Genomic DNA, 16,479 nt, shown 5'->3' with positions numbered 1-16,479 from the left:
TCTCTATGCAGTGTTTATTAATGTCATTAGATCCATCGAACCAAATACTTTTTCTTCAAGTGGAGGTTTTGGCAGCAGGAGCTAGTGTCTTTGTGTGTGAGGCCGAAATGAAAAGAATCTCTGGTACCGCCACTGCTTGGATGTAAAACGGTGTTTCCCTTTTGTTTTGACCCAACACAACAATGATCAATGACTTGCATCTGATTTCAATAAACTAGTGAGTCAATCAAATCAGAAGCTACCAAAAAGATCAGGATCCTTGTAGTAACAATAAAAAATATCATGAGTTTTAGCTTCAAATGTCCAAATCAACATTTGCCCAAGACCAAAGAGAAACTGGCAGCAATGGCCTCATAACTCAACAGGATGGTTTGAGTCATGGTCTGTAAACCACATGTGGGGTTCCTCCCTTTGCCCATCTTGTTCATTTTGGTCTCCCAGTGCTCTACCTGCTTGATCTATTTCTTCTAAGCTCAATGACACCTTAAAGGACAAAAGGTTCTTCTAAGCTGCTCTTCAAATATCATAGGCTCAGTGATTTTTGTGTTGGACAGGTAGAAGTGATTGGTCTCCAGTGCAATCAGTTTTTCTGTTACACTTTCAGTGACAAATGTTCATAGCCACATGGCATTTTCAACATATCTATCTGAAGGCGGCAAAATAAATTCCTCATCGAATACAATTGTCAATGATTATTGTTTTAATAACACCTGACATCAAATTATTGACTGGAATTCTATCATCCAACAATTATTACTCCATAAAGCAACTTTCCACACTTCTAAGTCTTCCGTGCAGTCTGCTCTCGCCCGGCTCCTGAGGCTAATATGCATGCAATGCACTGACCATAGCAAAGTGCCTGACTTTCAGATCCCCGAGTAGACCAGCTGGGCAGCTTGTGAAGTTCCACTGCTTGCACAAACCTCCGTTTTGCACATAGGTCAGATTTGGTCTGAGCATAAAGTGTGCTTTCTGCAAACCCTTGCAGGCAGCAGGGCAAGGAGATACAGCAGCATATTTTCACAGAACTGCACCCTTTAAGTTGAGATTTGTGAAATTTGTAAGGTGGCAAAAGATGCTGTTTAAAATGAAATGTTTTATTTTGTAAACGGAGATTGACTAAAATACATACCAACACTGTTTTTTGAATAGTTACTTTGTAATCAAATAACCAAAATCTGTTTTTTTTTTATGAAAATCTATATGTTGCCCTATTTATCTTTGATATTTATTTGTCTGAGAATTTGTTTTGAAACTAATGTGTCTGCACGACACGCAACTACAGCAGTAGAGGACAGGTGTTATTAAGAAACATCGCTGTGTCAAACAGCTCATTAGTTTCCTGGTGTTTGTCGCTGCTGAAGCGTTCTGCATTAGTGTTGTAATCGTATTTGAATCCAGCAGGGATGTTGTGGCAGATCCAGCCTGGCTGCAGGGACGTTGTGTCAGTTTCTAGAGCATTTGCACTATAGTTTGTGTAATAGGCACTTGTGCATGTATGTCTTCAGTGTAGAGCGGCAGCGTACAACAGAACATTAAAAGGACTTTGATTATACTCTTTTCACATCTTAACAAAGCATCATTGACACCGCATGTTCCTCGCCACATACACCCAGCAGGATACAATTCTGCCTTCCTGTCTTCTCTCACACTCATACCCGCCTCCAAAGCCCCAATACCCCCGCTTTTTCAGAGGGTTTTTTTGTGTTTTTTTTTTTTTTTTCCCCCCTTTGCTCTCTTTTGTTTTGTTTAACTTTTATTATTTCTGTGGCACTCAGGGAGCGGCACCTGGTGAACATTATTTTCCAAAAGCTTCATCATGCATCATTGTAAGGATACATGCTCTAATCAGCTGAACCATCTGGCAAACGGCTTATGCACCATCAAGCTTAAATGCCTTGCATCTGCTGATCAAATGGATGTCTCATTGTTTTCGGAGTAACACCCTTAACCTCTGAGCCTCTTTGTACATTGGCCTGCTTTCAAACATGATTATTTTGATTTTACAGAGGCAATACGGATCATTTAAATTAGAGACTAATTTTCCTGTTTACCCTGTGAGATTACAAAGTCCTTATTTATTAAACCATCACCAGAGTGTTATGTTGTGGAGCAACACGCGTTAGAGAGGTTCTGAATGGAAAAATGTTGGACATTTAAGTGCATATCAGCCTTTTTATATGTGTGTACACAGCTGTCACATGTCAGAATTTAAAGATTTGTTCGGAACTTTAATTTAGCTGACAAGACACCTTAATGCATAAATTATATCTATGTCAAAGCAGGGAGGAACTCTGCTCCTACACCCTAAAACAGATTCGGATATTACAATGAATTATTCCACTGACTCGTGGCAGACATCCTACAGATTTCCAGTAGTGTCAGACTTTCTTGGCCTACTTATACAGGCAGCCTTGCCAGTAACGTTATGTATTCCTTCAATGAACTCTAAATAAGTCATAGTCACAACTGTGAAAAAGGAGAGAGGAAATAGCTGCGTATACCAGTGCAGAGAAACAGACGGCCACTCCTGCAGCTGCTGGCGGTCACACTCATATTAATGAATGAAGGAAGGGGAAGTAAAATATTTTATATTTATGATAGTCCTTGAAACTTCAAGAAAGCTATTCTGTCTTTCAAGGGTTAATAATATATTACATTCAATAATAAAAGGCAATCAGTTGGCGGGGACATACAGTAGATAAATGGCACCACTTCACACGCATCAGATTTACACACAATAGACACCTCTCTCTCTCTCTCTCTCTCTCTCTCTCTCTCTCTCTCTCTCTCTATCTCTCGCTCTCTCTCTCTGGCAACCGAACTGTACCGATAGAAGAATAGGCGTTAAATTTTCTAGCTATCCAACGAAAGCAAAATAGACTGTGTTTGTGTGGGACCCAGACAGCAGCAGGGCTTTTGAGAGACTTCAGTTCAGAAAGCATACATAGACAGCATAAACAATACAATCAAGACTCGAGGACAAAGCCCTTTCACACAGGCAACCACCCTCACCCACTGTCTGAGCTTCTTGCAGTACAGTTGCACTATCTTTCATCAGCACTATTGTGTTGCAAAATACAGGTATGCAAGCTGAACACAAAGATCTGAATTGCAATACTGTCAGTGCTATACCCATCAAAATAAGAGCTTCTCAGCAAGATTGAGCTCCACTTCTAATCACTGTCTCAGATTGATTATACCCGCCCAAAAAAGTGCACGCTTTGCACTGAAAACATCACTATGAATAGCTGACAAATGGGCCTCCTTTGTAGATATATTGCCCAATGTTGGAAACAATTTTGTGTACACATACACACAGCATGTGCATTCACTGCATGTCTCGCCATCGTATTCCATATACAAGAATGTTTCTGGCTTGAGATGGAGATGGGGACATTTCTGATAAACATAATGAAAAAGATCTTGTGGTGATTGTGTCCACATTTACTCTTTTATCTGTCCTGTTTTAATATCCAACTGACAACTGCAAAATGTGTTCAGCACAGCCAAAAATGAACTGCACAACAAAAAAAAACCCCAAAACAACTATGAGTTTGTAGTACAGTTTGGCAAGAATTTGATGAAGTACAGCATGCTTGTAGATACTCAATTTGTGTGATGGTTATAATGAAAGACTAAACGGGCCTTATTGCACTGATGATGGCTCTCTCTCTCGCTCTCTCTCTCTCTCTCTCTCTCTCTCTCTCCCTCTCTCTCGCTCTCTCTCTCTCTCCCCCAATGATTGGTTTAAAGTTGCCAAGCGATATCACCTCAGAAACTCAATACTGCCTTGTTGACAAAGTAAAATACAACAAAGACTTAGTTACTGTATTATTTATCTAGGCTCATGCTTTCAGTGAGTGGAGAATCTTGAAGTCCCTTCTGTCTCAAGGAAAATGAAGCAATGCTGAATAAGCAAATGTTATGCAGAGGGTAGGTATTTCAAAGTCCTTCTCTCTTCTCTGTAATGCATCTGCATGGATACTGTTTGTTATGGAAAACAAAAGCAACTGCATGCAGATCATGCTCAAGTGCTTCGAAGTACAAGGTCAAAATACTATGGGGAAATTAGCGCCTTATCTTTAAACTCACTTATTGATATTCTTCATTCTGCAGCTACTACCGTAACCTCAAATATCTCCAGCGTTTGCAAACAACATAAACATGCAAATCCCACTGAACGTATTATTTCATCGTTCTCTCTCTGTTTCTCTCCAGAGGAATAATTTTGAATTACCAGTAAGTAGGCATCTTTTCTTTTGGTTGTGATGCAGCTGTTTATTTTCCTGCAACAATGCCCCCCCCCCCAACACACACACACACACACACACACACACACACACACACACACACACACACACACACACACACACACACACACACACACACACACACACACACACACACACACACACACACACACACACACACACACACACACACAAACCTATGCAAAAAAGTATATTCAGATACCACTGACACCCAGGTTGACTTCAGCACCACAGTACGAACACACAACACACACACAAGAGGAAAGGGAATGAAACTCTGTGCTCACCCAGGGTTTGATGAAACTCACCCGACACCGGGGTCATAGGGGTGGGTGGGAGGCTGTTGATGTTGAGCGCCCCCATCTGGTGGATCTGCGTGGCAGGAAAAGCCACACTTGGCGTGAGGTAACCTCCATGGCTTGCTGCCATAATGGCTGCCTGCTGCTGCATGAGCTAAAGAAGAGGGACACGGAAAGATGGTTGGAGGAGAGGATGGTTGGATGGCACAAGGGAGAGAGAAGGCAGGAGGGAGACGTGGGTTCGAGAGGGGTGAGGGGAGGACAGATGGTAATGAAAAATATAGTAAGTTGCAAGAAATCAGGCAAAAGAGAGGAGAAGCGGTGCAGGAGCGAAATGCAGCAAGGGTAGTAGAGAGGCAGGGATGTATGTTGAGGTTGATGGATTGATAGTGCATGGGAAGTACAGAGAAAGTAGAGCGGAATAAAAGAAAGAGAAGAAAAAAGAAGCCTGTCAACCTATGTTTAGTGAATCTGTCTATCCTCCCAGCAGGAGGCCTGTCACCAGCTGCAGAAACGATTTAATAGCTGTCTGTTGGGCTCATACAAATCAAGGCGTTGACATGTGCACATTATCTTTGAGCTCAGGGAACAGGGAAAGTTTGTAGAGTTGCAATGCTTTTCCTTATAATTGTCAAACTTCACAATACTCTGTTTGGATGTACAAAGATGCCAGAGACGCTTCCCACTTGTGCCTGTTTTTCCCCAGGACTCATCTCTAATTTTTCTGATGTATTTATGATGATTGCTGCTTGTAGCCTGACATTCATCCAGAGTTAAAAATTTGCTTTGTTTTATAATTCAGCCACAAACTGCAAGTCCTCTCTGCAGATGATACTCTGCAAACAGAATACATTTGAAGTTGGAACATCATTAAATGACCACAGTTTTAACATTGAAAAGTTTGTCAAAAAAAACATCTTTATTCTTTAAATAGTAGTGCTGAACCTTTCTTTGGAGTTGACGCTGAATCCAAACCTGGAATTTTTAAAACAATGAAGTAACAGAAACAGTCAGCGGGAGCACATCAGATTTCACGCCATGTTAGCAATACAGTATGTTAGTCAGTAAATGGCAGTCAATTTTTGCCTACTGGACAATCCCACAAAGAGATAAAATCAATGGCCTTTCATTCACTCTGCATTTCTACTTAGCATGAAGTGAAAAGTCAGAGCTGAACTATTTTCCATCAAGTGCAGACCGCATTGTGTTTATTCTTATGCATAGGACATGCTCACATGCACTGCTGCCCTGAGCTGCACTTGCACAAAAAGCCACACATATACAAGCACCGATCCACACAACATGCATGAAGAGTGATAGAGACTATTTGAGCTTCTGCACTCAGCTTAAATTCTCCCTGTGCCAACCACATGCTGAATGCGTAATTCAGAAGAAAATCCATCATTGTACAATGGCTTTTGCAGCTTGTGAACCAGTGGGTTTATCTAGGGAATCAATAATCTTTTGTGGGCTGTGTAGCTGCCCATCAGGCATGCAAACCTGTGTGGTGAAGGAATACAAACACACCTCTTGCCCCTCTGCATCTATTTAATACTGCATAGCCTGTATGTGTCAAGGGAGCTGCTGATGGTGGTGGCCTGAGACTGACTCGTAGAAGCAGAAATCAAACTCCTATGCCAGGGCCACTAATACTAATGACGACGGTGGAGGTATAGAATGCCACTCTGCTTGTATTTGCATGGGGACACGGCAACGGAAAAGCCAATTATTTTCCCTCAGTGGCCCTGTCAGGTAACCTGAAAGCTGATGTCCTGCTGCTGAGTGCCCAGCACTGCCGTCTCATCCATTAGCCACATGTTGGCTCGTGCTCTCTATTAACGCTGTTTGTCATTTGCATAATTTTATCAACATGGCAAATAGTCACCATCCATTCCTCTACAAATACGATGAATTAAGCCTCCAAGGGTGCAAAGCTGAAAAAGACAAAAACAGAACAAGTAGGTAAATAATAGTAATGGCAAAAAAACAAACAAAATGGTGTGGAGGTTTGCTTGCTTTCGTCAATGCTGTGATTTCACCCCCATGAGTATGTGAATAAGTTTAAACTTTGAGATGAGGGGTCTGACAGGGCAGGCATTACAGATAAAATTCAGTCACACTGCTCATAGTGAGCTGGTTTTTGGTCTTGGTTCTGAGGATAGGCATGCTGCTGCCACAGGCCTGGGAACTTTGTAGAGATTCTAATAGGCTTGCAGCCTATTACTTGTGTAGGCCTTTTGACCTTACACAAGAGGCAGGCCTGGATGCAGCAAAAATAGAGTGGGAGTAAATACCGTAGTGTCCAAAATCCAATCCTCTTCCCAAATGCATGTCTTAGATAATGCAATCCTTAATGCCATCCGTCAGATTGTCATGGATAACAACTCGGGCATTCATTGATGCTTCGTTCCAAATTAAAATCCAGCAAATTGGAAACTCAAGCATGTAATTGTGTTGGAATGCACTGGTTAATACAAATTGGCTTTGATAACAGAAATAAAATAAACTAAAGAGCAGGAGGCAGAGTGGTTATGTTGACAGAAATATTCAAAGTCATTCCATTTTACTTTTCATATGTATATGCTTTTTTCACCCTTTTCCAAATTTCAAAGGCATTATATTCAAAAGCCATTCCCATCCCTTTATTTATGCACTACCCAGCAGATAGCAAATGTCTCCGGCAGAGAATGAGCACAACTGAGTCTTCATCATCACAGACACAACCTTTTCTTCTTTTTTTTCGTCCCTCTTGGAAAAGGGGAAGAAAAGGCAGGCAGAAACAAGGGGGACAAAAGAGAAGTGCGCAAGATGAAAGGGAGCAAAGAAAGTTGCCAGGGATCCAGCAGCATTCATTTAGTGTCAGACATCTGCTTTTTTATTGCAACCTGATGGCATTACTCTCCCCCGGTGCCAGCAGGCAATCACCTTTTTATCACATGGCAATTATCTCTGTAGCGCTGCTCTGTGACTCGCCGACTCTCAGCACTGTCACATGTGACCCCTTATAGGCCAACCAGCCAGTGATGGAGGGGAGGGGGAGGGAGAGAGAGAGAGAGAGAGGGGGGGGGCAGAGAGAGAGAGAGAGAGAGAAGGGGTGGTGGCAAAAGCAAAGGGAGTTTAAAAAAAGAGAGAGTGGGTGACACTGGGTCAATGAGTTGAGGTAAAAGACTGAAGACTGAAGACCAAAGCTCAAGGGCCTCATTTGTAACCACCGTGCTGGCAGGCAGTATTTCCACACAAAGATTTTAATAGGTTATTCATCTTTGATGCACTTTGTTTTGTGTGTGTGTGTGTGTGTGTGTGTGTGTGGGGGGGGGGGGGGGGGGGGGGGTACAGTACATACAAATGATGCAGTAATCTGTTACCATAATTTCTGATGTGGTGCGATGCAAAAAAAAAGCCTCCATTGGAATGCGAGTCCCTCCAACAGGGGGAGATATTTCCTAATGTGAGCTTACTGCTATCATCTCTCTCTCATCCACCCACACATTGTCACTATTAGCACCAAGTCAAACGATTTTTTTTGTCTCCTCTCATTTATCTAGCTCATATTCAGTCTATTACAACTTTGAGGGAGGCAAGAGGGCCAGGAGGTATCTTTAAATCTGAAACCTCTCTCTTTGTCACGAACAGTGTTCAGCTCTCGTACCTACAGACACTGAATGAAGGTAAAATGGCTGGCTCCACAAAGCGATGCCACTTTACAAAATGAACAAAGAAAAGTGTCCCGAAACCAAACGAAATGTGTCCCAACTATGGTGTTTGTCTTGTGTGGAGGAAATACAAAGGGTAGCAAACAACTTTGCTGATCACTTGCATCCAGAGATTCTTGGGGAACTTCTATCACCGGACTGGCACTAAGACTAAAACATGGAGTCTCCTCTCCTTCTCCTTTGGCTTGTGTTCTATGAAATCACCTTTTGCAAATAGGATGTGTCCTGTCAGAGCACACCAGTGTCTGTGTCTATCGTCAAAATGGCACATTTCTCATTTTTGGCACATGTTGTCAGTGTTGTACCCCACCAATTTGTGTTCAAGGCCCCCTCCTTCCCCTGGTTTGACTAAAATCCAATTTACTGGCTGTCAGCTCAACTCTATAATCCTATCCACTGCTATAGTGGAGAAGTAGCTCCTTGAATTTACCATTTACTGTATTTGCTGGTTATAGCTATATATGCCATCTCTCCCCATGTCTGTATTCTATACTGTGCCACCTCCTCTTCGCTTGGCCAGTGTATATGGAGAGTAGGTGAACATGTAGTGTGTCTTTGGAGAAAAAGTCCTTTTTCTGTCACTGCAGGTTTTTCGTCTTGGGGGAATATGTGCAGTTTATCTTGCAGCAAAGAAACATTCATCGCATCACTTCTGCACATTCCCGCTGGTTACAGGACTGCACAGCACTTGTATGTAGCAAGCACCAATGATTCTAATGTAGTCATAACCACGGCACAACCTGGACACCCACACTGGAGATAACTAATATTTCTCTTTATTCCACATTATTACATACCGAGTGGACCAAACCAGCATTTACATTCATTAAATAAGTGCTAAGCAAGATCTGAAAACAATGGCCTTGCAGATAATCCATTGCTGCCTCCTGTGAACCTACTACTTTATCAAAAGTTGGGGTGTGTTTATCTCTAAGGTTGCCCTGCCTTATAGTTCCTCCACCAACTTTATTTTGGAAAATTCATTATATGTAGGTACATGGCACCCACTGCCTCTGTGATTCATAATACTAATACAAGGAGAATTTCACCTTCGCTAACATCATTCATGATGTATAATCTTTGTGTCGAGCAACCACATACGTGCATTTCTCCTTTAGATTTAATGGTAATTGATTCCCTCTAATGCTGGAGTATCCCCCGTGCCCTTGTTACTTTTGCGCGGAACTCAATTTCCTAGCATCATCCTGCTCTTTGTCATATTATATGGGTTAGAGAGAGAGAGAGAGAGAGAGAGAGAGAGAGAGAGAGAGAGAGAGATGGGGGGGCGCATTTGCTGTGCAGTGTGCGCGAGTGTCTCCACTTTTGTGTGCGTCTGTATGAGACGACACGGGTCTCTGCCACAGTAAATAAGAGTCATGGCCAACCTGAGCGGGGCACAATGGTCTCCCCGCAGACCAGCGCTGCCTCCACCACCCCTTAAACATTTGCATTTCTCTACATTTCCTGGGAAAGGACTGCATTTCATGAATGGTAATGAAGGTGGGAGTTTTACTGGAGAGAGCACAAGAGATGGCCTCGCAATTACTCTGGGATGGTCAATTTGCACATTTCACAGTAGGTCCCATAGCTGTGATATGAAAATGAGGGAAATGGATAAACCCCCAAGACCTGGCTAACATCAACAATTAATCCTCACAATTCAGAAACTGTAAAAAAAAAAATATAGTTTTTATATCTAAGTAAGAACAGAATAAGGTGAATTTGTATTTCTCCTTCACTGAAAATAAATTCTCTGTAGATGTTTATGTGTATTTGTGCAGTTTGCTGTGACAGAGGCCCAGGTTTGTTTTTGTTTTTTTTTATCTCCGTGCCAAATGGAAAGCTTTTCTTAAATTCATTTTAGTTTCCTTCAAGTAGGTAGCGTGCGTGTGTTGGAGGATGTGTGCGCTCAGCCTGAGAAGAAGAAAGTTTGTGTGTAGATAAGTTGCCCGTGGAATATTCTGAGTCAACTGTTGCCCCTGAAGCGTCTCATGGGGTCCAGAGGGAGGGACAGTATGGAGGGAGGGGGACGAGTAGAGACACAGTGTGATAGAGGGGAGAGGGGGCACAAGCCTGAAGGGGCTGCATCGGCTGTCTGAACTCATCAAAGAGCCGAGGGTCCTTCTCGTGTGTGAGGTGCCATGCCCTGGGGGTGGGGGGTGGGGGTGGTGGCGTGGTGGGCAGTGTTAGCACGGCAAAAAGAAAAAGTTGATGAAGGGTATGATACAAGCTGATGAAATCTGCATGTGCCCATGTTCTGATAGTGTAATGGAATGGCTGAACTGATTAAAAGGAGACAAGCTGAAAGTGGCATTGACAGGATTGGCCCAGCTCATTTTCATCATTTTCATCTCGGACAATATTTGCCAACAAAGGGAAAAATGTAGGTAAAAAAACATCTGTATAGAAGAATTATAAAAAATAAAAAAAAACACCAAATAATATCAATGTCTTTGGAAAAACTAAAACCAGGATGGAAAAATATTTCGTTGTGAAATTTTGTTTATTCAGACTTTTTAATCAGTGTAGATGAATGTGTCACAAAATAACAATACCCAGGTTTGAAGGAGTTATATATATTTCTTCATTGAATTTTGACATTACTAGTGAAGGAGTATGAAATTACCACTCGGGCACAGTTTACTTTTAAACATTGCATCACACTTCACAGAAACATCATGTAGTTTCTTAGATTTGGTGAGAAGGGTGCACACAAATTATGTATTTAAACATTGGTAATAAAAAATAAATACATCTATTTGGCTTTGCAACAAAAATTTTGTTTTTGCAAAACAATAGGTGCTAATCCAAGTTCTACTAAAAACAATTTGTTTTTCACAATTCATTCATTTAGGCAAGGTGCACACTTTGTGCAAAATAGTAAGAATAACTATGAGCAGTTTGTAAAATAGCTCAAATGGCTTGCTGATTGAAAGCTGCAACAGCCAAAGCATTGAAATCACATGATACCCTTGGCCATATAAACCGGCACGTCAATCACACTTTATTCAGTGTTCATACGCACAGACTAATCTGATCTCTCAATCAGAAACAATTCAGTCCAATTGACAAAAAAGGCACCATGTAAACAATATTGCTGACGCACTACGAATCCCAGTATCAGTATTACAAGTAGAACAAGTCAAAGTGGGGCCAGACGACACGGAGACAACAGAGGCTTCCCTTGCTTCAGCAACAAAAGCGGCATTTATTTGCAAATATGCATGATGTAAGGAGAAAAATAACTAAGCAAGCAAGATGACATTTTGCTTCTATTCATGGTTTTGTGCAAAATTAATTTAAGTCACACTAACCCTGACATTGGGTGGTAGACCATGCGTAAGCCTAATTCAGCATTGCCTCCCACCACAGTCGCATAACTTCACTGTTTAACAGGGGTGAGGTCTTTAACTTGGTAAATGATCAGTCATCAAACTTAACTTAACAGATAAGCTCCTGGGTAAATTTTCGATCTATGGTGTTTGTACTTCCACAATTCCTGTACATATAAGTATCCTTATCTTTTTTTCTTTTTGTCACTTCTGGTGTTTTCCCAGTACACGTTTAACTTTGTTATCTGACAGAAAAAGTGCAATGCGCTGGAGCGTTCAGATAAACCTGACGTTGTTGTGCAAGACAGTAAGGAGTCATATAAATGAAAATGGAACAAAACACAGTTTTGAGGATTGGAGTTATTTTCAGAGTTGACTCTGATAGGAAAATGAAAACAAACAATTTTAGCAGGAAGGTTCAAACACACTGTCCATCGACTGACACATAGTGCCATGAAGTCTAACAGTTTGCCCTGATGAAGGGCAGTTTTGATGGGCCATGGCTCAGTTACGACAATTTCCTTCATAGAGACTATTCAGATGAATAAAGTGCGACTAAGTGTATCCGATCCCCTGACTGCTTGGAAAAACAGCACCACAAGTTACAAACACCACACTGACACATGCCTGTCTTTTAGGCTGATGTGACGAGTTTCATGAGAACAAAATTGCAGCCAGCCGCTGCTAAAAACAGTGTTAGATGTACAAAATAGTAAAATAGAGATGAATAATTTATCATTATACTGTCAAGATGTAAAAGCTTTGTTAAGACTAAAGTGAATAAATGTGCACACATGTCAGCTATACAGTCTCATGCATGCACATAAATGCAACAGGACCTATTGAGTGTTCATTTTAATTATACTGGAGTGCTACATATGCCTTTTCCAACTCACCGCATGTGCGTAAGAGCTGTAAGTGCTGAAGGGAAGGGCGATGGCTGGGTTAAAGATGCCAAACTGTCCGACCATCTGCTGCATGCGTCTGATGGTGCGCTCCTTATCTGTGTCGGCAAACTTGACCACCAAGCTGGAGGAAGCACCCTGAGGAGGTATAAAAGAAAAAAGAAAAACATATTAGAGAAGAGAGAGCATGTATGCCTACACCTGCAATATTGTCTGTATCCCTCATACTGACATTCAACAAACAAACCTGAAGTAGTTCTCCCTAAAACCTTTCAAGTGATTTATATTTAATCAAAATTATAATTAACAGCGTATTTAGAGAAGCTTGTGAAAATCTCAATACAAGCTCATGAGGAATCCTTTCGTTATTAAAAGCAACACTGTTGTTATCATCAGTATTTAGTCTAACTATGTATCAACCCTGTGTATGTACAGTATATTGTTAATTCTTGCATCCTGTGCATTATTCACGGCCGGCAGCTTTGACACGACCTACAACCAAACCCCTTATTGTATATACCATGGTCATTGTTACCTGCAGAAATATCCAGCCCCTTTCATACAGACTGTGTGGCCATTCAGAGTAGTTTAAGCTCCACAGTTTACCTGTTATGTAAGAGAATAGAGGTTTGGACATCTCCTTGGTCAAGATGCTCTCCACCTGCTGAACAATTATCAAGGTACAACTACTGTTTTGGCTCTATCCAGTATGCATTTTGTAATGGTGGGGCAAGATGTCTCACATCTTTGAAAATATGTGTTGTTGCAGATAATAATCCAATGTATTTTGTAGATTACAGGACCTTGACCCTTAAGGCAGTCAGTTATTACAATCAACATCAGTCCGACCTTCTAGCAAATGTACTTTCTCCTGCCTCTCCTTTGGACCAGGAACACATCAAATAAGTGCCAAGCCCAATAATCCATACGTCTTCACCCAGGCCAGCCCCCTGTAGAGTCAACAATCAATGTAACAACATCTATGGATTGTGGGAGTAATTGAGAGTTACGCAGGCAGGCACAGGGAGAACATGCAAATTGGCCAGCAAGGTTAGACCAATGACCCTTCCTTTTGTGCGATGATAGTGGTATGTGAAGAGTAAATAAATAGTCTTATTCAGTAACCTGCTCTGTTGGCAGATGTGCAAGACAGAAAGTATTATTTCAATCAGTGTAAGATATAAAGTCCCTGGAGATGAAGCAGGCTCACTGTGTATTTCATAAATATTTGATATTTTCCTCCCAGGTTTAGTGCTCGGGTACATCGCATGGATGTAACCTCAGAACAATTTCCCAACATTGAGGGTAAAAGATCTGTAAAGCACAGTGATTTGAAATAAGAGCTGCACTGTTCTTCAAAGAAAATGTATCTTTTTAGGGCAATTTCACTCATTCTGTCTTTTACTGGCCTTCTCCTCCTCCTCCTCCTTTACCTCAGTGTGACTGGCTTTTTGTCCCTGTTTCAACATGGCAACCGCTTCCTGTAACCCAGTAATGGAGCCAGCAGGTGTGTCCGCCACACACCCTTCATTAAGAATCTTCAAATGATTTAGCGCTACAGTTGACCTTTTGTGTGCTCCGCCTCTCCTCCCCTCGGCAGCCCCAAACTGGCCAATCGATCCACATAAAAGGCCGAAATATTTCTCTGATCTGACAGTGTAGAAAGGTTGTGTGTCAGTCATGATAAGAGGCCCCCCTAAAATTGATGCAAGATTGTCAATAACAGGAGTGACCTGTGAAGTGCCTGGATTGAAGGTTGGGTGGTTACGATTTTCAAAGTGCTAAAAAAGGGGTATTTCTGGGTTTGGATGTCAGTGAAAGGTGAAAAGAGTTGTGTTGGGCCACAGCAGGTGGTTGTGAATGGCATCTATAATGATTTGGGTTATTGCATTCTTCATTGCAGTTTTTATTACTTTAAATTACCCTCAGATGTTTCCTCACACCAATAAAGATATCCAAAGAAGGAAAAAAAATATAAAGACAAGACCTGGAACGTTCGACTGGAGCATATAGATTTTATGCTCTTCTTGTTCCTTTTCCCTTGCTTTTTCAATAACCCCCCCACCAAAAAAAAGGCCTATCCCCCATGCTTGCTTGCTGGTTGAATCATGCTCAAAGACTGCAGGTGAAACGCCTGTTGGTTAGTTGGCTGTCTGAGTAATGACTGGTTGTCTTGTTGTGGAGATTGAGTGACTGGCAGGGCAGCCGGCTGGCCGGTCAGCTCAACTTTCACACTGGCAAACACCTGCACTCTGGACAGTTCTCTCAACATTAAAACAGTAATTTCCTGTTTGCTGTTCATTGTGAACTTCCACAATAAACACAAACAAAGAGATCACAAGGCATAAAATGTAGGGCATCACTCCATTTTTTTTTTTTGAAGCACCGCCTCCAATATGAAAAAGAAGCTGAGTCACTTCAAGGCCGACCTTGGCAAAGTTGCAGACCTCCTGTGTCTGTCCAGCTTTCTGTCATCTACATCATTAACCTCATTATGGGGTTTAACATTTGGAGAGTGCAGGACAGGGCTGTGTAGCACCAGAATACATAGAAGATGCAATGGCATACATTTTTTTTTAAGCCAATAATGCTCTACCATTGTTAGTAATGGGAAGTGTGTGTTCCTGCTCTGCTTATTTAATTTTTAGTGAAATGCTGAGATATATAATCTGATGAGAATAAGAAGGTACTCAGCAGTCACTCAGCCTCTTTCTCACCTAAAACTAGACCAGAGTGTGTCAATTGAATAATAACACGGTTTATTGTGAATCAACCTGTCTGGTTACATAACCTGGTGCCTTTCTCTTTTATAATCTTCCATGGATGTCCCACTAGCTGCAAAGCCTTTTATTTCAGAGGAGGTCTGTACACCGGAATCGCCCTCCCACCGGTTCTCCTCAGCATGCTTAAACCTTACGGCTTGTCGGCCAAGCATCTAATGCCAAATTTGTTTATAACAGAGGTTTTCCCATCTAGATATGTCAGGATATCAGCGAGCAGAATCTCCATTGCTATAAAGGGAGGAGGATGAGGTGCGAAGCAAAAGTCTCATTAATTTTTTAAGCTGCCAAGTGTGAGCAGAATCCCCCCGCTGGGGGGCTCCCAGCTGCATTGGGAGCTGCTGGAGGAGGGGGAGTTAAACAGGAAGGATAAAACGGGCGCTACAGCCAATGTCTACTGCTTTATGATTTCTTATTATTGCAAATGATGGTGGTGTTGATGTTTGTCCTCGCTGCACAAATTTATGAAACTGGAAGACCTAAAGCCTCATATTCAGTTATGCATTTGACCTGAGTTGAACTTTAAAGGTCTGTTTACATTAGTGTAGAGGTTATTGGGTTATTGAAGACACAGCCCCTGTGGTATGTGACAGTATGTAATAATTAGACGTTCGTTTCTATTTCAATTAGTTTTTCATCAGAATAACGGTAAAATGTGCAGAAGCTTGTGCTGCCATTTATTATAGGTTTCCCTTTTCTGCTTGTCTGGCCTTTTTAAATTTCTGTCTCATAATTTGTTTTGAAGCACTTGTGCATATTTTCATCTCAATAAGCACTCATTGTAATTGATGCTCTATCTCTACCTTAATTTTTAGCCTGTGTGCTTCCTGCTTCAGTGTCAGCTTGCCATTTCAGTCCCAGCATCCCTTGTCCCAATATATTTCTTCCCCAGCTCCCTCTCCGTGACATTGTTTTTTTTCTTTCTGTGTTTCATAGTTCCCCTTCATTGTATTTTTGTTGTTGTTACCTGGAGACAGCTTCAGCTACACCTGTCTGTTCTCCATTTATTCATCAGCAAAGGATTTGTTTTGCGTAAACCATCTATCATTTGTGTTGTTCCTTGGGATCCTAGCTGTCAAGGACACAACAGGTTCTTGAGTTGAAACAACTGCTTGCCCAGTCTCTTATTGCTGCTCTTCATTTTCCAACATCAGTTTTCAAATTTTCCTTGTACTT

General features: G+C 41.6%; 1 protein-coding gene across 1 annotated transcript in view; it reads right to left on the bottom strand.

Moving 5' to 3' along the window:
* celf5a (cugbp, Elav-like family member 5a) overlaps positions 1-16,479 on the bottom strand; it is a gene marked incomplete at both ends in the record, with an annotated part of 175,729 nt that overhangs the window by 9,680 nt on the left and 149,570 nt on the right. The window contains 2 exons of the mRNA XM_080506901.1: positions 4,562-4,727; positions 12,515-12,661. Of these exons, the coding sequence (XP_080363027.1) occupies positions 4,562-4,727; positions 12,515-12,661 (313 nt within the window). The remainder of the gene's footprint in view (positions 1-4,561; positions 4,728-12,514; positions 12,662-16,479) is intronic.

The sequence above is a fragment of the Blennius ocellaris genome, assembly GCF_963422515.1.
Source record: "Blennius ocellaris genome assembly, chromosome: 12".
Taxonomy (NCBI): Eukaryota; Metazoa; Chordata; class Actinopteri; order Blenniiformes; family Blenniidae; genus Blennius; species Blennius ocellaris.
This window is presented reverse-complemented; position numbering and strand designations above follow the sequence as displayed.